Source organism: Ylistrum balloti, unplaced genomic scaffold (assembly GCF_031769215.1).
Source record: "Ylistrum balloti isolate Yb309-2 unplaced genomic scaffold, AGI_CSIRO_Ybal_v1 Utg370810, whole genome shotgun sequence".
Taxonomy (NCBI): Eukaryota; Metazoa; Mollusca; class Bivalvia; order Pectinida; family Pectinidae; genus Ylistrum; species Ylistrum balloti.
In genome coordinates, this window is record NW_026782469.1 from 252,210 (window position 1) to 277,438 (window position 25,229).

At 36.7% G+C, this 25,229-nt stretch overlaps 1 protein-coding gene across 1 annotated transcript; it reads right to left on the bottom strand.

Moving 5' to 3' along the window:
* Window positions 1-24,862, bottom strand: LOC132558675 (uncharacterized). The gene is made up of 2 exons (XM_060223270.1): window positions 23,596-24,862; window positions 1-2,416 (listed from the first exon to the last, which is right to left on the bottom strand). Exons 1-2 carry the CDS (start codon window positions 24,654-24,656, stop codon window positions 2,206-2,208), a joined length of 1,272 nt encoding a protein of 423 aa, XP_060079253.1. The 5' UTR covers window positions 24,657-24,862; the 3' UTR covers window positions 1-2,205.
* Between the last annotated feature and the right edge of the window lie 367 nt (window positions 24,863-25,229).

Here is a 25,229-nt window from a genome sequence, read left to right on the forward strand (position 1 = left end):
TTTATTCATGATTTATGTACGGTTTATTTGTCTGTATACATTAGAAATGGGTAACTATCATACACTGAAATGGTGATACATATTATGTACACGATACCGGAATAAAACAGAGGGGATCAAAAATATAAATAGAACAAAACATATACTGTAAAATTGTCAATTTTCGCGAGCCATTATTTTAGTGATTTGATTTAAACATATTTTATTGTCAGTAGCAGATAACCTTAGTGTAAGTTCAAGAGGAAAGACGATCGTGAATACGAAGAAGTAACTTGTTAAGCGAAACACGTTAGATGAAACCTGCTTTTACATATTATACTCGGTACACTGCCTTTTCGGAATCCGATACAAGCCTCATGAATTTATCATTTTATTTATGTCTCAAATCTTTGTCGTATAGAACAGTTATAAAACTACGACAGATAAGAAAGAATGGCGTTTAATTGCAGGTTCAATGATGGCAAACCGGTCTTTAGGCGAATGATGTATTCAGATGTCAGCAAATTTCGAGTCATTTTAATCAAACATCGGTTTAAGCAGACGTATTAACGTTGATCAATGTCTTTTTCGAGCCATCATTTTTTTAAAAGAAGTATTCGCGAAAATTAATATTTTACTGACATCATACAACTATGATTACGTACATCAAATGGGTGTCATGTAATTTTCGTTCACTGTCGGGCGATTCTAGACGGACCTCAAATCGGAAACAGCTACTCTGCAGCCTGTGTCGTTTGGGTCCTATGACAAATGCCCGTAACTTTTAACTTTAAAAATACCCGTACAAGTTTCCGCTCACATTTGATAAGACATTTAATAAATTGGTATATTTACATAATGTTTCACAGTTTTCTATGTATGTACATTTTCAAGCAGCCTTTTCCTCTGTTTGTTCCGAAAAAAATCCCCGAAATCACACGCGTTACAAGCGTCTGCAAGAGCGAGACACCAGGCGGTGTTACCGTAAAATGAAACCTGGGCGGTGTTAGGTGTAAATGATACCCAAGTTATACTGGGTGAGTCAGGCGAGGAAGCGATTATGTTAGATGTGACGGGGTTACGATCAGTGATGAAATACACACTGTGTAATTGAAATGGATATCTTCTCGTTCACAGAGGCCATTAAGAGTACATGAATAACGGCGATAAAATCTACCTACTCTGTAAACATTTCAATTAATATATATTTACAACACTGGAGCATTGGAGATGCAGGTACTCAGAATCATGAGATAGTTTTGATTGTAAGTGAATTAGCTATATTTCTTTTCCCTTTCCAAAAACGTAAGGTAGATGCCAAGATAAACTCACCGATAATGTGCACAGTTTTGTAAAGCTGCAATAAAATTGTCTGTCTGATAAAATCTATACTGGTACATTATACATTCAAGTACTAGAAAGCAAGACCACTTGGTTTCACATAAGCCGGATCTTCGATTTGTCGACTTGTTTCTCTTTGAAATTTGAAATCTAATTGTGGCCGATACACGTTTTCATTGTGACGTCATTATTCGACCTATTCGATCTTTCATATATGCTCAGCGAATTTAAATTAGCACAATATGAAAATGTATTTTATCATTCCAAACCCTACAACCTACTTAACAAGCGAATGCCATTTTCATGTCATTTTGATATCGATCAATTGTTTTGACAGTCATAGTGGACATCCTGTCCGTCCGTCCGTCCAGCCGCCCGTCCTTAGTCAGCAAACAACGTTCGCGATAAAATCTGTTGATTTGTTTTATAATGCTGTCAAATTCTCAATGTCCGTTTTGCCCCCAATTCCAATTTCCACACACCAGGGACCTGTATTCCATTTTGTTTAAAAACTCGGAAAATAAGTTATATATTCTTTCTTCTTTACCCACGGCGAAAAAAAATGTCTTCGTCTTTGTCAATTCCACAGATCGACTGCTCCCCAGCAACTTTTCCCTCCCTTTTCAACAATTTGAAACCTACATAAGTAAATTCTGTGGAACCCAATTTCATAACACTCTACCCTGTAGTCGCATACTAATATTCCATCAAGACCCTCTCACATATCGACCAAGCAATAGGACCCCGTTGTTCGTCCTCTCAGTAGGAACCATGTCGCCCGAAAGTGTTGTCCCTACAGAAAGACCCGTTTCACAACTTGCCAGTGTTAAACCGACGGACACTGTATGTCCACTTCTTGGCCTCCTGGTAGAGACCCGTGCCGTTCTATTTACTGTCACAGTAATTGTATGGTTCCTGCTCCTCTATTTGGACAGATTTCTTTTGTTCGTATTTTTCACATCGACCCCACCACGATCGCCGGACGCACACATCCTCCATCTTTACCGTAAAACATTTCGAACCCATGATGTTGAAGTAAATCCTCCCTATGAGACTGGCCATTGGCGAAACAGACTGCTTCAGACATCCCCGGAACCTGCAACACATAAATATATTCATAAGTGTACATGATAATAACTTTCAACGCTCGGTAAAGTTCGGTTTTTCCCGGTACATATATCTTGTTCCGGAATGTTTGCCACTCGTCGTATCTCGGTCGATTCCGTAACTACGTCATTGGCCCACTTCGAGGTAAAGTACATTTTGCATAGAGATTACGTCTAACTACATTATATAGATAGATCGAACTCACGTTGATTACTTAGTAAATTGTAATGTGTATTTGCAGAGAAACGAAATTTAAGAGGTGCATGTCTAGACAGCTAGAGCACCAACACTTTCCTGTGGTCAAACCAAAGCAGTGATACTCTGTCGACTGCTAAGTGTCATCATGTGGACGCAATACTCGTTGTTGCTATTGGTACATGTATATACATATGTACATAATTATGTTTCCCCTCATCAGAATGAGATGGAACAACCTGAGCCTGGTAATGGTTAGCGCTCGGGTTATGATAACTTCGAAAAATATATCGAAATCAGCCGAGGTTAGCCGAATGTTTAATTTCAATATCCCCCATTTCACTACCCCCGAAAACTCTTATCGAAAGATATATTTTATTCGTATTGCATAACAATCTTTCACAGCGCCACATGCCGTGTATTTATCTACAGTGAGGAATTATCTGCCCTTAGTATCTCCCGCCGTTGCCAGAAACACTTTAACCGTACATTAAGCTAGTAGTTTGTTGTGAGGAGTAATTTTATTGTATAACCTGGGGCATAAAGTATTTCCTGTGAACATTTTATTTAAAATTTTAAATGACAAAAAACCGGCGATAAAAACACGGAGATGTTGTTTCCTTAGTTTGTTATCAACGTTCGATATCTACAGGTGCTTACGAAAGTTGTTGTAGATGTCGAAACATTAACACATAACAAAGAGTGATTCATCGAATTTTGATTTAAACGCCATTTTCTTTCTGTACAGTTGTAGATAAAGGTCAAATAAGGTCAGACATCTAATCGTATCGCCCATATTAGGTGTGATCCCTCCAATAGCTTTACATCGTATATCGCCAGTTCATTATCACAGGTACAAATATTGGAAAAACGTATGGGACTTATGGAAAGGTCATTTAGGTACGGATATATAGAACATGTTGAACTTTAAATGTTATAACGAGTTGTGTTACAATGGCTACACGTGATGTGTTACAATGACTACACGTGTTGCGTTACAGTGACTATACGTGTTGTGTTGCAATGGCTACACGTGTTCTGCGACAATGACTACACGTGTTGTGTTACAATGACTACACGTGTTGTGTTACACTATCTACACGCTGTATTACACAGGCTACACGTGTTGTGTTACACTATTTGTATTTCACTGACTACACCTGTTGTGTTACACTATCTACACGCTGTATTACACTGACAACACGTGTTGTGTTACACTATCTACACGCTATATTACACTGACTACACGTGTTGTGTTACACTATCTACACGCTGTATTACACAGGCTACACGTGTTGTGTTACACTATTTGTATTTCACTGACTACACCTGTTGTGTTACACTATCTACACGCTGTATTACACTGACAACACGTGTTGTGTTACACTATCTAAACGCTATATTACACTGACTACACGTGTTGTGTTACACTATCTACAAGCTGTATTTCACTGGCTACATGTGTTGTGTTACACCTTTTGTATTACATTGACTACACGTGTTGTGTTACACTATCTACACGCTGTATTTCACTGACTACACGTGTTGTGTTACACTATTTACACGCTATATTACACTGACTACACGTGTTGTGTTATACTATTTGTATTTCACTGACTACACGTGTTGCGTTACACTATCTACACGTTATACTACACTGACTACACGTGTTGTGTTACACTATTTGTATTACACTGACAACACGTGTTGTGTTGCACTATCTTCACGCTGTATTACACTGGCTACACTTGTAATGTTGCATGATTACACGTGTTATGTTATACTGCCTACATGGCACTATCTACACGTGTTGTATCTTTTTCTACACGTGTTATGTTTCGCTGTAAAACAGTGTTAAACGCCGACTTCACCCATACGACAATGCTCCAACCTCTAAGAACATTAAGTATCTTCCCAATACATCAAAATTACGTTTTACTTCATTTAGTTCAGACAAAGTATATACACTTCCTTTATTAACAACCGTTTTTTCCTTAGTTGTGCCCCATTAATTAGCAGTAAATCCCAGAACATAATAAAAGTTCAACACTTAGTCATTTTTTTCATTCAGATCGATGTTCGTATGAAGTTTACTGTCCGTTATAATTATTTTCATCAAAGGCAGGGCTAAACGTTAACATGAGTTTTGCATGAATAATGTGATTCTCAATAGGGATTTGATGAAAACGGGAAAAGTGGGAGCAGGAAAAAATCTCATTAAAGATAGAAATAATTACAGCGGTGAAGGAAGAGAATTATAAGTGATTATTTAGGAAATTAGATTTGGGCGTTGGTAGGCTTATCCGCTGTACGTTGGTTCCGTCCTCAAGCACATTTATATAGGCAAGGCGACTGTATAATGTGAACGGGTTCAATTGTGGGAACCTGTTTCATCTTAAGGGATCACGTTTTCTGATCAATCTGGGACATAAATACAAACTTTCTTCTACAAACATGTTTTTTATTGAGTATAGATAACATATACGAGTATATATTTCCTAGTATAAGTACTTTCGTTTTACTTATATTGAAATATCCGCTGGTTACATATGTCATTACTTTATTCTGATACTTTGGATGTATATGTACCTATTTCTCTTTCCTCATTGTCAGTATGAATGAATAAAAATAGTTGAAATTCAAAACTCAAAGGCGGAATGGAAAAAAACGAGACAATAATACTGAAAAAAACTCAAACCAATGACAAAGCAAAACAAACCCCACCCCCACCCCAACCCCCACTCCCACCCCCATCCCCATCCCCCCGACCCCACCCCACCCCACCCCGCCCATCAAAAAATATTATTAAAAAGGAGGGATTAAGCTCATTATAGAATTTCATGTACAACAACAGCAAACAAAAAAAATAAACACAAAACATTTTGGTGGTTCTGTCTCCAGTCATTTTGAAGTAACTCGTTTTCATAATTGATCATCAGTTGTAGTATCGCATACTTGTATTCATAAGTAGGTTTGGGCGTGTAAATGTGACGACTCTCTTAGAGTTGTGTTTTCATCCTATCTATTTCAGATCCTAACAGACGAACATTGTTCCCATGTTAATACGCCAGTTTACTTCACTAGATATCTAAGTATTAAATAACTCGATAACTTTGGAATGAAATGAAATTAAGATAATGTGTAATGTTGTTGGAACATTCCAGAAATGTAACGAGGACGCAAATTTAAGCCGAATGACAGAAATTTAACTTTCCCTATCTGCCCAATTAATATATATATTCTTGGTATCACATCATATTTTGAACAATCACACTTTACACAGGAAAGCCTGGACACGCCCCTTATATCGTATCATCACATTCTTTTTGTACACTTAGTCTACAGCGTTGTAACTAAATATAAAATTTCTGTGTCTTATTATGTTCTTGATAACAAAGAGCTTGGCGTTAATATAGAAGTAGATTTCACAGCACAGCGACACAGTGTTCGTATTTTCATTTCTGTCGACTTTTATCACTAATTGACAAATACACACATTTTCTTCCGATTAGAATGTGAAACCATGCTCGCAGTTTATAATGACACTTCGGAATTTCTTAGATATATACATTAAGGAAATATGCTAACATACTGCAACCTATCTTCATTTTAAAGAGTTCCACATTCAAAACCTTATTTAGATAGCATTTACACACATGGCACAGTTGATAGCTACACAAAATTCAGTTCTATTTGTTTGTAGGATTTGCTGCTGTCAACAGTCAGGGTAAATTTGAGATGGAAGTCTTGTAGTAGCTGGTGACTAACTCATTTTAACAAAAAGCTTTTTTGTATATAGTTAATTGTTTAACAACAATATGGTATATGGTATACATTTTCCGAAAAAGAGTTAAATTTGTTCCAATGATATTAATGCAACGAATATCTTAAAATGCTAGGATAGAATCTAAATATTCTGTTATATGCATTTTGAATGCCAGTATTGCAAGAGGGAATCAACCTAAATTCGCGCAAAAATATCATTCTCACGAAAAATAATTAATTTGTACAAAGAAACTACGGTCCTGTGTGGTCTTAATCATAACACTTTTATATGTTCAACCTGTTCCAACTATAGTTTATACATCCTATTAGACGTATATGTTTGTCTCAATTTCAGGTCAAGAGGTGTTTTGTTTCGAGGAAGTAATCCCAGCTTTACTCAATACAAACCCTTACTTGTGCCGAGGGTAGAGGTATATATGGATGTAAATTCTAGAATGGCATATTTAATATGCCAGAAAATTGTTCGCTTTTCTACGGTGAATAATAGAAAGTCTGTTAACAGGAGATATAAAACTACAATACACTTCAATCTGAGTCCATAATATGTATTAAATGCCATGCTTGACTGTATTGTGGAACGTTATCACGCAGGAGCTAACTACATCGTCGTTATGAAAGTCACCTGCCGCTGGTCAAACATGGGCGAGGGACAAGAGACAACGACCGTCAAGAAATTGTCACATAAAATCCACGTTGCTACTGATGTTACACATCATAAAATTTATCGTGTAAACAAAAAATATGTATGATTTACATTTTTAAGACGGCGATAGTACATTATGAAACTGTATCCTTTTGACGCTTGGCAGATCAAAGCAAGTGTTCAGTTGACCATGACAACGTATTGTTGACAAAGAACCTGTTTTATGGGCACTCGATAGATAGAGAAACGACTTTTCACTATTAATTCAAATTAAACCTCTAATATCAGAAAAAGTCATAAATTTTCCGATTTTAACAAAAGGTTTAAATCATTGGCCGATGACAACAATGTGATGACAGTGTTAACACTGGGTCCCAGCACTCTTTAGTAATGTGAAGCCCGATAGCAGTCATTAGGGGAGGCCATATCTGGCCACCATCACACGTCATCGTTAAAGCATCCCTAGTTGTTTATTTTTCTCGTTTGACATTGGAAACAGCAGAGGTCATGTGTCGTAAACTTGATTCTATTTTAGTTTTCTATGTTTCTAGTTGTCAAAATTTAAATCGTTAGCGTAATTAACATGGTCTACATTTACTCATGAAAATTAAATGTTTTCGTTATATTGACACACGACAGATTCAATTCTTATCAAAATCTTTTGAAGTACATTCGAAAGAAATAATTTATATACTTCAAAAAGGACTTTCTGTATCATTATGCATGTAATTGGAATGCAAGAATATGGAGCAATCTCTCCCAGGGTGCATTGCAGCACCCTACTCAATTGTTACTGTTCAGGAACGACAACTCTGGCAGAAATTGTAAAGGGAACAGAGACTATCGTTCCTGGTCAGGCAAACCGGTCACATGAACTAGACGATACCTTGTCATAGGGACCTGACTAATCAGCTAAATATCAATTTTGTTTCTTCATTATTAGACAAGGGGGTCAACAAGTTCGGAGTGATTTCCCCTATTCCTCTTACTCCGCGTCCCCCTTCACCACCTCTCTCTCTCTCTCTGTCTCTCTGTCTCTCTCTCTCTCTCCCTCTCTCTCTCCCTCCCTCCCTCCCCCTTCTCTCTCTCCCTCCTCCCCCTCTCTCTCTCTCTTGCTTACAAAGCGCTACCTTCATTTTTATTACCCTCGGTGTATTGATCTCAATCAAGTTTGCATTACTTAAACTCATATATATTAGTTCAACCACTGATGAAAATTCTCGGAAAACGATTAATTTTCACTTGGTCAACACCGGTTACGTGTTCACTGTATTGAGACCGAGTCTTCTAATCTCGATCACGAGATTTTTTTTCGGAATTAATTAGTTGCACAATGAATAATTAAAACCAAAAACGCATCATGTATCTTCGAAAGTCGTTCCTAGCTGTGTAATGTGGGTAATGGAATATACAGACATTAGTGGTCACATACCACCATCTCCGCCAACCTTATCCTCTCCCGTGAGGCAAATAAATGAATGCCTTTCTAATTACTATAGTGCAATAACTTCTTTTAAATCTATGTCAATAACTGTTTGGGCTTTGCGCTTTACGTATTCACGCGCTTGTGTGGATAATACGGATTAACGCGCTGGTGTGGATAATACGGATTAACGCGCTGGTGTGGATATTACGGATTAACGCGCTGGTGTGGATAATACGGATTAACGCGCTGATGTGGATTAACGCGCTGGTGTGGATAATACGGATTAACGCGCTGGTGTGGATAATACGGATTAACGCGCTGGTGTGGATAAGATGGTTTACGCGCTGATTCCAGTTGCTCAACCCTTGGCCAGATTTTTATCAGGACAGGTCAGATTTACATAATTTTGTCAATTTTCCTTTGTGCAAGTCCTTCTTTTTTGTTTGCAACTCGTTAACCGTAACCAAGCTTTGAACCACTCGGGCCGATATGGCAAAGAAGGATAAGCACGCTGGTGTGGCCGCGATAGATTGGTGCGCAGGTGTGGCTACCATAAATTGGCGCGCTGGTGTGGCCACGACAGATTTGCGCGCTAGTGTGGCCACAATAGTTAAGCGCGCTGGTGTGGCTACGATAGCTTAGCGCGCTGGAGTGGCCACGATAGATTGGCGCTCTGGTATGGCTACGATAGATTGGCGCGCAGGTGTGGCCAAAATAGATCAATCCACTAGTGTAGCCACAATAGATTGGCCTGATAGGGTAGCCACAATGGATTAGCGCGCTGGTGTGGCCACGTTAGACCAATCCACTAGTGTGGCCACGATAGATCAATCCACTAGTGTGGCCACGTTAGACCAATACACTAGTGTAGCCACGATAGATCAATCCACTGGTGTGGCCACGATAGATCAATCCACTATTGTGACCATGTTAGACCAATACACTAGTGTAGCCACGATAGATCAATCCACTGGTGTGGCCACGATAGACCAATCCACTAGTGTGGCCACAATAGATCAATCCACTAGTGTGGCCACGTTAGACCAATACACTAGTGTAGCCACAATAGATCAATCCACTGGTGTGGACACGATAGATCAATCCACTAGTGTGGACACGATAGATCAATCCACTAGTGTGGACACGATAGATCAATCCATTGGTGTGGACACGATAGATCAATCCATTGGTGTGGACACGATAGATCAATCCACTGGTGTTGCCACAATAAATCAATCCACTAGTGTAGCCAGAAAAGATGGGCCTGATGGGGTAGCAACAATGGATTAGCGCGCTGGTGTGGCCACGATAGATTAGCGAGCTGGTGTGTCCCCTGTTTTCCATCTTACTCAGTCACTATACCCCCTCGTACAGCTCTCCCACTAATCCCCAGACGGAGATAACTGGGACTTGTCCCAATTCATTTTCGTGTTAGCAAGCTTCACGGCATTTGAAATACATTGTGACCGACACCTGTGACTGAGATACTACTGGCAATAATAACAGGGTCAGCACTATCGCGCCCGACATTGACATGCGGGAAGTATCGATTTTAAACTCGCCCCAAATAAAATTATTTAAATTAATGATAGCCATTAACAATGTCCTGTGATATCAATAATTTACTTCCCCTCCCTGTACGCCGATAACCATATGTTATGGGTGCCCGCCACTAACCTCTCGCCATCTTGGGGAGCATATTTTAAGCAGACCAATCGGAAATCCATTTGGACCTTTCCGTCATCATTCGGAAAATTTCAGTTTGCGAAAAAGACGCACGAGAGACCAGCCAGTATTCATTTTAAGCACGTGGTATAATTGGTATTGTTAGATCGCAATGAAATTTAGTTTAAATTGAATATTTTTGCCCCATTGTAAGGTCAATATATTCGTAGGTATATGGACAAAACAAGTAGGCAAATTTCGTAGAAAAAAACCTGGAGAACATTTTAAAACGAAGCAAAACACTCCTGGTTCATTCTACTCTCTTCCGTTTGCTACTTTGCTTTCCTTGAACCCATTTCCATGGTTATGACATTTCAGTATAACAACACTATAAAATTGTCATACTGTAAACTGCAAATATACCCCCATTTTATGTGTGACTCCGTTATAACTACACAATATTTGACAAATCAATATATCTCTCTTTACAACGACTTCATTTTCGTTATATCGAGAAAGGCTAGTATCACGACTAAAATGCAATATAACTTCATCAACGAAAAGCATGAACAACCACAAAATAAAAAAAAAACACGAACAAAATAACACAGAAAATCCCTGACAAAAAACAAACAAAATGAAAGTACTAATTCTTCTAAATAGAATGTACATGTAATATAACAAAATAAACCGAATTTACTGTTTCGCAATTATATACGTAAGTCAGTTAAGAGTACATATGTTTGTTGATATAAGTAATATCCTATTGTAATCGCCTTACCTTGCTTGTTGTAATCAGATATATGTATTAGTTACAGCTGTAGGTCACAGTAACAGTGTAGGCAGTGTTAGGGCAGTACACCTATATTTATATTTAAGTAACTTTTCCCTGGGCTGTTTACGTCACCCTAACGTATTTCAAACATCCGTATTCGAAGTTTGTTCCTGCTGGGTCCAGACAAAACAAAACCTTGACGACCTTAAGCTCGTACATTCTAGCACAAAATGCAACCACCATAATAACAAATGCCATGACCAATCTCCTTATAGCAGCTAGTGACGAACTTACTGAAAAACATGCGGGAGGCCCGTCACTTGCTGTCCATAGCAAACGCGAGCGGAAGATAACTACGTCGGAATCGGTAGAGAAAACTGGATTGGGATAGGCAATATAGATCAATTTTGCACGGCAAATTTGGTCGCACTCCCATTCAAGCTATCCGAAAAAATTCGGGATGGCAAACATTTCCCGATCTTTGCCGGAAACACCCGAGAATGTAATTACATTACATGCATGACAAGTTGGGCACGTAGATATCTTTGTGTAATTTATGTTTTTATTTCTTTCTGAAATCTGACACATTTAACACAAGTCTCACATACAATTACTTCTTCACATCAAAGGCAACAAGTGCACTTAACTCACAATGCGGAAATAACGAGCTTTTTAATATCAACTAGTCGCAAAATTCTTAATAGTTACAAACATTTTTTAAAGAACTAATGGGCATTCCGTTGTAATGTCTGAAGTAGGAAGGACAAGTTTATTATCCATAGATAGAGTCACAGTCTGACTGTCCCTAAAATGTACAGAATACCTGTGTGTAACCATTTTTCGGAATAAACACTTTCCAGATATTTGATTTTGTGATCATCGAGCATTGATATATTTCAAGGAGTTAGTTATTATGTCAAGCAAAATGAACGAAAAGTTTCATTGCGATTCTGAATGATTGTTTAAGATTTATTTGAAGAAGGTTTCTGTTATAAAACATTATTGGAAATTTAAACTTACGACATCCTGTGTAAAAACCACGACTATTTCCCGGATTGAAATAAAGTATGATTGCTAATTAACGTTTTACGGATAAATGAGAAACTGGATTAATGAGATTTCGGATAAACGTTGAAAATATCGTGATTGTCGTAGCATTTGGCTAGAAGAATATTGAATCAGATAAAATCACGTTCTAATTCAATGTTGCTCGCTGACTTCTTTGTGCAGTGTAATTGAAAAATGTGTTTTAATTTTATTTGATTTTAAAATGCCTATCAAAATAAATACCATTATAATTTCAATTTTAATTAAGTTTCGTAACTGTTGTGTAAAGTTTTTGCAAGGATTAATTGAGTCCTATATTGATGAATCACAAAACCGACTACTTCACCTCAATAATCATGATAAAATCTCGCACAAAAAAAAGCCGAAATCAATACCTTTCTTTCTGTTTATTCGGTCGTTGATATTTAAGATTAAGCCGTACAGCATGAAATCTCAGTCACGCGTGAAACTAATATAAAACGCACTTAAATAGATATAACAAAACGAAAATTTAAGAAAACAAGCATTAGTCACTTTGATACACATTATACACTTCTAGTTACCAAGAACGGCTTGTACCATTTTAAGCGGAGTATTCATATGAAAGTGGTAGCTACATCACTGAACAACATACGGGAAACCCGTCACAAAGTCATACGGGTAAAGTATTTTGCTCAAAGAGACAACAACTACGTCAGTACATTTAAAATGTAAAAGGTGAACAATGGCTACTGGGAGACTTTTCTATTTCGATATTAGCTAGAAAACTATTCCTACACAAAATAATAAATGATAGGAAAAATTACAGCTTGCGCGCGCTACCATTCTGATTCAGTCACATTAAGTAAGCTTTAGGTAGATTATTTCAAATTAAAACAACGTTATCAATTTTTCGAACATTTCCTATTTCATTCACATTGGTATTGAACTCACTATTGTAACATATTTTCATTAATTTTTTTTTCAATTATATGAGAAAGGTGTGAAAACTAATCAATCACACTCGTGTAATGTAGACTGAAAATATTTCAGGTTGACACTCAGCGTTACCTACAGCTTCACACCAGAGATTCTACTCTCTGATTACAATGTACTGTAAGCTGCCAAATGTACAGTATACAGTGCCCTTACTATGAATATTCGCGATATAATGCCATTTTTTTTCATAAAACAATTTAACAAAGAAAGTCTGTATATCGAGATATTGTAGTATTGACGAGTGGCGTTATATCGAGGATATTCTGTTATCTTAACAAAGGCATCATTATTGGAGAAAAATCGGCATTTTTATTTTACAGTGAATACGAGAGCCATTATACGGATGTTTCACTGTATATACAAGGGACATTATACGGAAGTTTCACTGTATATACGAGGGACATTATACAGATGTTTCACTGTATATACGAGGGACATTATACAGATGTTTCACTGTATATACGAGGGACATTGTACAGGAGTTTCACTGTATATATGAGGGACATTATACAGGAGTTTCACTGTATATACGAGGGACATTATACGGATGTTTCACTGTATATACGAGGGACATTATACAGATGTTTCACTGTATATACGAGGGACATTATACAGATGTTTCAATGTATATACGAGGGACATTATACAGGAGTTTTACTGTATATACGAGGGACATTATACAGGGGTTTTACTGTATATACGAGGGACAGTATACGAATGTTCTACTGTATATACGAGGGACATTATACAGGCGTTTTACTGTATATACGAGGGACATTATACAGGGGTTTTACTGTATATACGAGGGACAGTATACGGATGTTCTACTGTATATACGAGGGACATTATACAGGAGTTTTACTGTATATATGAGGGACATTATACGGATGTTTCACTGTATATACGAGGGACATTATACAGATGTTTCACTGTATATACGAGGGACATTATACAGATGTTTCACTGTATATACGAGGGACATTATACAGGAGTTTTACTGTATATATGAGGGACATTATACGGATGTTTCACTGTATATACAAGGGACATTATACAGATGTTTCACTGTATATACGAGGGACAGTATACGGATGTTCTACTGTATATACGAGGGACATTATACAGGAGTTTTACTGTATATATGAGGGACATTATACGGATGTTTCACTGTATATACGAGGGACATTATACAGATGTTTCACTGTATATACGAGAGACATTATACGGATGTTTCACTGTATATACGAGGGACATTATACAGATGTTTCACTGTATATACGAGGGACATTATACAGATGTTTCACTGTATATACGAGAGACATTATACGGATGTTTCACTGTATATACGAGGGACATTATACAGGAATTTCACTGTATTTTGTCTAGTATTCGCTCTTAACATTTACATGTATATGACAGATTCCTACTATTTCTTTGAATACATTAGTGTTGTGGACGAAGAAACCTAAACATATCGAGAATAAAGTCGGTATATTACACTTAAAATATGTAAAATTTAAGTAATCAAATCATATTTAATAATTTTCCGTTTAGCTGAAAAGAAACTGTGTGCAATTTAATTTAACTATTATTTAAAAATCAGAGCTACTACACCAACAATAAAATAAAACTAAAACACCAAAGACTAACACTTCAAGAATTCCATTAAAGTAATAAATGGTCATACTGAGGGTTAAGGAGTCCCCTTATCAACCTCAATCCTTTTCATACCGACGGTACAAAGAGGGGCCTATCGGTACAACACGGCGCGAGTACTATTCGGCGGCTTGACCTATGTGACTTGTTGACATCGAGATAAGACATGAACTGACCATAGAGACTGGTCAACGTTGATGAAGATAGATCGAAAGAAAAACATAATTCGGCCACTAAATTACCATAAATGTGTGAAAGTCGATAAATACAAAGACTCGACCTAGGTCGCATTTTACAACTTGAAATATTTATTGTGATAAGAACTTGTGATAGCTGAAAAATTAACCTAAATTAAATATTTGACTATCATGAATATTTTTAAAGATTTTTCGCGATTTTTCTATTAAATAAAAATACTGAAGCAAAATTTTTGTAGAATATAGTTACGCTAAAACCCGTTATTATACAGTGATGTTTGTCTCTGTTGTCTATATTGTTTGTTGCTATTAACAATTGTATACATGTGAAATGAACAAGGAAAAGTTTGATAACTTGGAGATCAAAAACTTCTACTCCTTTGTAAATGGAAGTTGAAATAACTTGCTACAAGTTTTGTATATTTTAACATCTGTTTTCGACAAGTATATATTTCATAAAACTATCTGAAGTCTCGTTCTAAAACCGCATCATTTTTCATAAGCTTGTATAGGATAGAAAACCTCGTTGAAATGCCTGATATATATTTTAAACTATTACCCGTATCATTTCCATTTATATTTAAGATACAACGAATGAATCAGAATTGACACTAATCTCACTTTGAACATTTCCTGTGCTCGTAATAAGTCCGACTACTGTAGATAACCCTGATGTAATCCACTCTCGTATATATATATTAAATGCAACTTATACGTATTACATCAGCTTAGAATAGAAACGATCACATAACATTTCATTTGCCTATAAGCTAAATCCCTAATCACTCCACCGCCAGGTGGCGTTCTTGGTGTAAGTCGTCACAGTAAGTAGTTTATTGCGAAGAAATCCCCATACAACATTAAGCAATCCATCATCGGATGTTCACCAGATGGCGTTAATTGATATACATTTCATCGACAGGTGGCGCTGCTGTTTTAAGCTGTCACAAGGTGCTCCTGGTGACAAAAATATCACAAACACACTGAAGAACAATATGTAGTTTTGTTTCAAATGTCCAAATGATAGCAGTCCATTTTCAGCCATATTAAATTAAAACCGGTTTTTTTCTCAAGATTGCAGCAAGTGGTTTGTTTTTAACAGACAAATAACATAATGTAATATCAAATTAATTCAATATTCTTAAAGTGTACTTAGAAATCGTCTGAACTTTAGGAATATTAAATTAATGTTTATCAAAGACCTATATACTTAATCTGTTGCCACATTCTATGTGTAACAATAAGGTATTAAGGGATGGTCAGCGTTGACCCGTGGTCATTCAGATCAGACTCGCCTGACCACATGTCTTAAATGTAAACACGCCTCAATGCTCAAACCAAATTAAAATCGTTGGATTTCAGTATTTTTGAAACGTCGCCAATCTTCCACTCTGTTTACCATCAGGGATACACGTCATGCTGTTGAAGAGGGGAAACGAGAAATACGTAGAGATTCTAATGCAAAGTGGTTTTTCAGTGGGCGTGTTTCTATCTACATCTGTAGATTTGTATACATAGTTTCCCATCTTTCACTGATCTGGGGTTTTATTACAATCTTATCAGTATTTTTTAGTTTTAAAATTACGATAATTTCCATAAATCCTGTTGTTGAGTCGTTCTGCCTGCAACTGAAGATAAGATAGAGAGGATGTAAGTTGTTCATCAGAGGTACCAGCATTATGGAGGTGGCGGAGGGGCAGGAGAAGATCGGGAGTTCGTTACACTCCATTTAGGTTCTCACAATATCATGTTTTGGAAACATATACAAATTGAAGAATGGATTTCCTTTCTCGTTGGTTTACTTTCACATTCCTCGGCTGTCACACATGTGATGTCATCATTGTGTGTCACATATCACTTAAGAATGTGACGCTTTAACAATCCAATACAATTCACCCTCATACATGAAAACATCACTCTTAAACCCTTAACGTCACAATATAACCTTATAGGCAAAATATCAACTCTAAACCCAAGGCGTCACAATAACACCCTCACAGGTAATATACCACCCTTAAACCCTCAGGCGTCACAACATCATCGTCATAGATAAAATACCACCGTTAAAACATCAGGCGTGACAGTAACACCCTCGTGGATAAAATACCACCCTTAAACCCTCAGGCGTCACAACATCACCGTCATTGATAAAAAATCACCCTTAAACCCTCAGGCGTCACAACATCACCGTCATAGATAAAACATCACCCTTAAACCCTCAGGCGTCACAATAACACCTTCATAGTTAAAATATCACCCTTAACCCCTCAGGCGTCACAACATCACCCTCATAGGTAAAATACAACCCTTAAAACTTCAGACATCGAAATACTACTCTATCGGAGGCACAGTCATCCTCAGACCTCACAATATCATCCTCATAAGAGACACTATGATAATGTATGTTCATGTGAGACAATATCATGATGTATGTTCATGTGAGACAATATCATCCTCATACGAGACGCTATCATGATGTATGTTCATACGAGACAATATCATGATGTATGTTCATGTGAGACAATATCATCCTCATACGAGACACTATCATGATGTATGTTCATGTGAGACAATATCATCCTCATACGAGACACTATCATGATGTATGTTCATGTGAGACAATATCACACTCATACGAGACACTATCAAGATGTATGTTCATGTGAGACAATATCACATTCATACGAGACACCATCAAGATGTATGTTCATGTGAGACAATATCATCCTCATACGAGACACTATCATGATGTGTGTTCATGTGAGACAATATCATCCTCATACGAGACACTATCATGATGTATGTTCATGTGAGACAATATCATCCTCATACGAGACACTATCATGATGTATGTTCATGTGAGACAATATCATCCTCATACGAGACACTATCATGATATATGTTCATGTGAGACAATATCACACTCATACGAGACACTGTCATGATGTATGTTCATGTGAGACAATATCACACTCATACGAGACACTGTCATGATGTATGTTCATGTGAGACAATATCACACTCATACGAGACACTGTCATGATGTATGTTCATGTGGGACAATATCATCCTCATACGAGACACTATCATGATGTATGTTCATGTGAGACAATATCATCCTCATACGAGACACTATCATGATGTATGTTCATGTGAGACAATATCATCCTCATACGAGACACTATCATGATGTATGTTCATGTGAGACAATATCATCCTCATACGAGACACTATCATGATGTATGTTCATGTGAGACAATATCATCCTCATACGAGACACTATCATGATGTATGTTCATGTGTCACTGTCAATTTATATATAAGTGTCATATTCAACCTTGACAATATCTAAGGTTACATCAGACGAAAAGGCCGACAATTACACCATTCGGTTTGTATATTTTCTTGTCGTGGTTCGACAAATAATCTAATATGGGTGGTCTTGAGATACAGTTTTTAAAAAAAAACCATCAAAACACTGTTTTAACGACTGTAACATATGACACGTGGCGATATACAAGCTCACAGTAGATAATACGATGCTTCATCACATTTTTCAGGAATAGCTTGAGCGGTGTTTAGTCATATATTACAGCACATAGACCACCCGATCGATGAGGTTTATGGGGATATGACTACTATTAACTACATCCAAACCTGTATAAAGCGATACGTTAAAGGAGATGACCGCTTTAGACAGGCGACCTTTCAATATAGGTTCTTATTAATTTCTGAAGAGCTGAAGCGGTTCTATTCTGTATTTGAGCACTGACGTCATTAAATATCATTTAGTTACGTATTGCACGTTTTTCAAAGATAAAATTAGAAATAATAAATTTCAAAATATGATATTTTTGATCATTTGGATTGTTTTTACTGATTTTCCGTGAAGAAAACATTTCAGAGTCACTACATTATCAATATTATACTGCCAAAATAATACAATTGTAAATACGATTAAATTCTAAAAATGATAAAAAATTCTACAGCCTATAAACTGATTAGTGGGGCTAATGTTAATGAACATAAAAAATGTACCGCTGTAATGTTTCGTTTAAATGATTAGTCTCAGGGTTCGGAAAAAAAATTCTGAACTTATCAAACATGCTTCTTCGTCATGGGCAGACAACTGTAATGAAAGTATATATATATATATATATATATATAATATCTTTATATAGTCATTTCCTCTGAAAATTGATTCTAAATACGTATAAAAACATTTTTGTTTTTAAAGGAAAGTTGTCTGTTTTGTCAACATATGAATGTATCAAAAACAAGCAGATTTTAAAGCAGTCGTTGATATTGGAACTCTTTAAAATGAAGGTACATAACACAATAATCTACAATGGAGCATGTTGCCTTAAAATATCCTTTGTCTCATAATATCGATGGCCTCTGGGGTTGTTTTAATATCCTATTTTATATGGGTCAATAGCTTGACTTACTGTAAGTTAACTAAAATCAATAATGAATTTCAATACACGAGCCTTGTTATAATGCTAATCTGTTTGCTGACCACAGAGTCTATGTAATATATATGTAAATCTTGACCCAGGTCCGTTCGTCAAGATCAGGTATTGCACGGTATACAACTGTACATGTACTAGAAGAAAGCGTTGATTCATATCCCATTTAAAAGTGAGTGTTAGCTTATTCAGATCCGTAGCAACTTTAATATCACAAAATAAAATCAACGCGGTTTGGTTTGGTTTGGTCTGTTTTCAACGTCCTCTTAAAATTTATGGTAATTTAAAGAAGGTTGCTCAATATATGCGAGATGAGGGGTGTGTTTGATGGATGTTGCGAAATGTAAGACTCATTATGACAGTGTGGAAGTGAAGACAACTTTATAGTGTTATCACACTGAAATATACCGCCGGTTGAGGCCTCAAGTGGGCACCCCACTCAGTGGCAACGTGTAAACCAGTCGTTACACTACCACAATACTGAGCTTCAAGCTCTCGACCAGGGAATAGAACCCAAAGCCTTCCTCACGGGAGCGAGCGCTCAACTAAAGGACAAAAGTGAGGCAGTGAGACGAGATTAAGCTCTTCAGATGAGAGACGTTAAAATACGCAATGCTACTATCACATTGTTATCTTTCTGTAATTGTAGGAGTCAATAGTGCATTTCCTTTTCTTTCGGTGTCTCCCCATTCTTTTTGTCCTGTTGTGTTGACTCGGTGTTGTAAATTATCCCTTTTTGTGGTTTAAAAATCAAACGGAAATTTTGCAGTTTACCTGGATACACAGTCGGGACCAATGCATATCCCTTAATGTTCTCTACAAATTCATGATATTCAAGTGCAGTTCAATTATCTGTAATTTGATGTGTGAACTCCACAAGTCTATTGAAAAATACGACGTTTGATATGGAATTTCGACTGCAAAGCAGTTGTACACTTATCTCGTAAAATTTACATAAATACCGGGGTTTGATTATAGATATCGTTTGATAATTGGTTTAAAAGAGATTTATATCAAAAAAGTTCAAACGGAATCTTAAATATTTATCTGGAATTTAAGGTAATTTATACAAATTTTATCCTATTATAGAAAATAAACTACATCTGTGCTTCAACGTTAAGGAAAGTTGATAAAATTGTGATTAAGATTATATTAGGGGCATATATTATTGATGGTTTGGGAGTTAAACCAATCACACTCTATGTTTAGTATGTTATAACCATAAATTATATCTTTTATGTAAAATCGCTCATGGACATAGGCGCATATTCCAACATGAACAAATGTAATGAAATAAAATACTTTGGTCGTTAATAACATAGCTAACCGATATAATTTATTTCTCAGCTCGTGCTCATTGTTGACCGTATAAATTTACATAAGTAAATTTATACCAACATGTTTACATAAGTAAATTTATACCCAAACCTTAAATTTTTTCACTAGTTAAATATGTCCAATTTAAAATTATATATATTTTTTAAACGAGTTAGCTAAAGAGGAAAAACAGCATCAGCCAGATTTAAATTCTTATCTTTGAATTAGACTCTTGAGTTTAATAGCTATTTCAGGAATATGGATGCTTGTCGAGAGGACTATACACACTTATTTCCACATCTACACATTACGATTAATTTCCTTTTCGTTACACGTTGGGCGAAGAAATGGTAAATGTGTGACTTGTGTAAGTCTAATCGGCCACGTAACTTGACTGAAGTCCATTGTCTTTAACCTTATGACGGCAGAACTTCACCTATGAACGACTCCAGTGATGTGTTTTTTCAATACGGAAGAGCCCGATAAAGTAATTATGTATACACAAAAGCATTCCACTAAGTCAGAAAAAACGAGATACACATGTAGACAGTATACAAGTGAATACATACATCGTACAAGATGCTGTGTAAATACATATTATTAGTTCTAACAGATCTTCAGCATTAGATCAACTTCTGTCTCGACATGGAGAAAATACCTGGGCTTCTGGCCCATTGGTGATGTAACATGTCGTCAGTAGACGTCTACACCCTCCCCCTCTCCCTTCCCCCTCCCCACACACACACCCGACATTTCTGCTCTTTAAGTATCCCGTCGTATGTGCATAATATGTTAAGGCTTTGTTGACAAGAAGTCTCTACATTCTACTATTTTCTGTCTCGACAACTTGTTGGCACAATATAACGATTGGTGAGTGTAGTGTTACAAGTGCTTGACACAGAAACTGATGTTTCCGTCAATATTTGTTTCCTAACACTATCTATAAACGAACGAAAAAGTCTCGTCCCGGCCTCAACACTTTAGTCTTTATATTTTAATACTTTTCTTTAATGTTTCTGTGAACAAAATTTATTTGAAGTAGAACATCGATGTTAGGATTTCACTTCAGGATCAAAGTTTAATTATAAAAGTATTCGTCTCAAGTACACGAGCGGTTAAAGTACAAAATGTACAAACAAGTTTACATTGACGACAAAAATACATTAGCGACAATGTGATTTGAAATTAAAAAACCCTAGTGCTTAGTTTTTCGCCTGAAATGGACAATAACTGACACATACTGTGTTTTGAAATTGACACATAATTAGAGACTGACAGGAACCCGTGTAATTGACATTTTTTGGTACGTGTATGAGTGAAAAACAAACTTGGTGACCATAAGATATTGTAGTATCTTTATTATTATGCCAGTTGACATGTCCTGATGTTGAAATGACAAAAAGTTAAAAAAACATGAAAGGGATATCAGTATATTGCAAAAGTATAATTTCGTTGTTTTTTTTTTATATATATTATTTACCAATGAACACAGTCGTCTCAAGTTGTGTTGAAAGTGTTTATTGTGTAACGGTTGTGATTGTAAAGCACCGAACTTATTTCTCGTAAACCGAAACGAAAACAAAGAAATTTCCTCGACAAAATCCTTGAAAAACCCGTGCCTGTTACCAGAAACAAGGTTAGGCTGAGACTGAAGGCTGTAGTATATTCATCTAAAATGGATTACTGTGAGCACGGATTGGTCACGTAATGGCAAATATCACGCACGTGCATTGATTACGAGCACGAGATTAGATGGATTAAACACAGCATCTGTCGGTACAGATATATTCGATCAGGAGTTTAACGTCCCTTGGGCGCACAAAACATCGTTTTCACCTCTGTTTGTTTTTGTTTGTTTGTGTTTTTTTTTGCAGAAACAAAAGTTGAGTGCAAGCTTCCTCAATTTTAAAACATTTAAATACAGTAAATATATCTATGAAATTATAAACGAATGAATAGATAATAATTGAAGTTAATTTTAAAGTTCCAGATATTAATAATAACGTCAGTTATTAGGTAAAATACGTTTATATCGTGTATCGAAAATATTTTAGCTTGAATCGCCTTTTCTCGTCAGCCGGCAGGAGTACTTCAAAGGGCTCAAATTTCACCATATTTGTCCCAAGAGGACCTGGACTATTGTTTCAAATGCGATTAAATTATTCAATATTGAAAATTTTCAGGCAATGAAGGATCTGCCTGATTAGGTGGGGCTCTGAATAGCGAATCGTCGGTGTTAAATTTTTAAAATAAGATTTATAATCTAGTAAGTGATTCATCTAAAGCGTGCACGGCGTTGACCTTTGACAATGACTTGCTCTTTAATATATACTTTCAAATGATCATTTGATATCAAATATATTTATTTTCTTTTATTGAAACACAATAAACATCCCAAGAATGTTAATTTCAAATATAAGAACATGTAGTGTCAACACTGGGCGTACATGTAAACACAAGAGTTGTGGTTATAACCCCTAGGCCTCTACAAATAATATCTCGGTATTGTAAACATCGGAATGTCCCACACAATCTTGACACTTCTCCCGTGAAGTATCTTATTTGTTTAGAATTATTGTAAATACAATTTAAGAATCTTAGCTAAATTATGACAAATTTAAAGCACATTCATAGAAAAAAATTCCGAGCACTTTAAACCCGGAAACTAATGCTCGAATCATGTGCATTATCGTTTGATGTAAAGATAGTTTATACAAGCTTGTTGACAAACTTTGCCGGATATTTGGCCTCCATTTTCGGTCGTTTACACAGTGATGATTGTGTATTTTTGTTTTTTAATGGCTTACCGTCCTATAAACAGCTATGGACGGTTTCAGGTCTCGGAATGGTTATGGTGACACATGTCATTATTTTTTCTCACCTTTTTCTAGTCTAAAAAAAATCATTTCTGTTTTCTTTAGTAATTGTAACTGAAAACTAAATATTCCAAAGTTGATTCGACGATAAAAGATGGACAAATCAAAATAGATAAATAAATATGTGGAATAGCTTACCGTTTATCACAGTCGCAATGTAGAATGGCGTGAAAACGGTAGTTGAAATAGTTGTATTTCGTGGAGAAACACGGGATGATATCTTGACAACAATCATGATCTCGACAACAAACGTCGGCTTCTTGGTCATCTCCAAGTTCGTCATATTCCTTGGCAATTTGACCACGTCCACACCATTTGGTGCCCGGAAACATCAAATACTTGTTAAAGAAAGATCGTTTCCGCCTCTCGTGATAATCCGGAAGTGCTTGTACCTCATCGCGAGTGAAATATGTCGACGATTTCACAGATCTTGTTGTTCTCCCCAAATTAAACTTTGGACCATTTCCGGTTGAAGATTTGTTTGCAAACTTTTGTGGTACTTCCGGTATAACATTATAGTCTATGTACGTCACGCTTGGTGTATTGGCACCGCGCGAAGAAGACAGGGTACCATCCATGTCGATATTATCGGTTGTATCGAAATACGCTTTCCGGAAGTCAATTCCATTCGGATTATTGCGATTTCGTCGCCTTTGAATTCGCTTCACTTGTCGCACATATTTGTGACATTTTCTTATTTCCGTATTTATTTTCACCATATCTTTGAATTCACCTAATTTCTGGCGACTTCTGAAACCCTTTATAGCATATTGAGTATTTTCATTTTCAACAGTGTTGTAAAATCTAAATACATTTCCGTAATTTCTTTGTTGGAAAAGATGTTTTTTAAGCGTAAACTCATGAACGAATTCCAGAACCATTTTGACATTGTCCCCGAAATCGCAATCCTTGAGAACTCCATCTTGATACACACTCTGTATGATTTCTTTTCCATCACTCACGCGTTTGAAATGAAGTTGGTTTGGAGTGTTTTCAAAAGCAACGGTCTCCAGCACCAATACTCCTTTGTAGGCGATACGTAGCTCTTTTTCATGATTATCATTGTAACTGACCAAAATGAAATTTCTGCCTAGTGCTTTTGTGTCCTGAACAATCTCCTCGTCGGTGACATCGCGAGAAAAACCGCCACAGACCACCGCAAAGAAAAAGAACACTGTAAATCCGTTTAGAGAAGGCATAGTTCCTACATTTCACGACAAGGAACAGAAAACATACAATAACTTGTCCCCAAACCAATCGGCTTCACTGAAATATTTATGGAGAATTGTTAAAAGCCCGGTGCTGTGTTTCATACAGTCACACCTTCAAACACAAATTACAACTTTATATAACTGAGCTGTGAGTAATTGGTGTTCTGTAAGTGGGACGGCGTGCTCCGTTCTGAGCCCGGCGGAGGCGCGCGGTCGACTGCCGATACACACAACACACAGCCCTGTGAAATAGTACCGGCGTACGTACAACTGAAGATACGGCTTAGTTCACACGGCCGTTGTCGCTTAGCGGATAGAATAGCTGATCATTAAAAATGCCACCTTGTGGTCAGTGTATATGTGATGTATGCTCTCTGGAAATGGTCAGGAGCAAAAATCACAAGATGGTCGGTTCATCGGTGATGTACTGAAGGAATGGTCAGTATAAAACCTTACCGAAAATCCGGGTTAGGTATTGTCGATGATTTTATGTACATCTTTATTCGACCTGTGTTATATTCATGGTGAGCTGGTCAGCTTGAGATGTATCAAATGGTCATT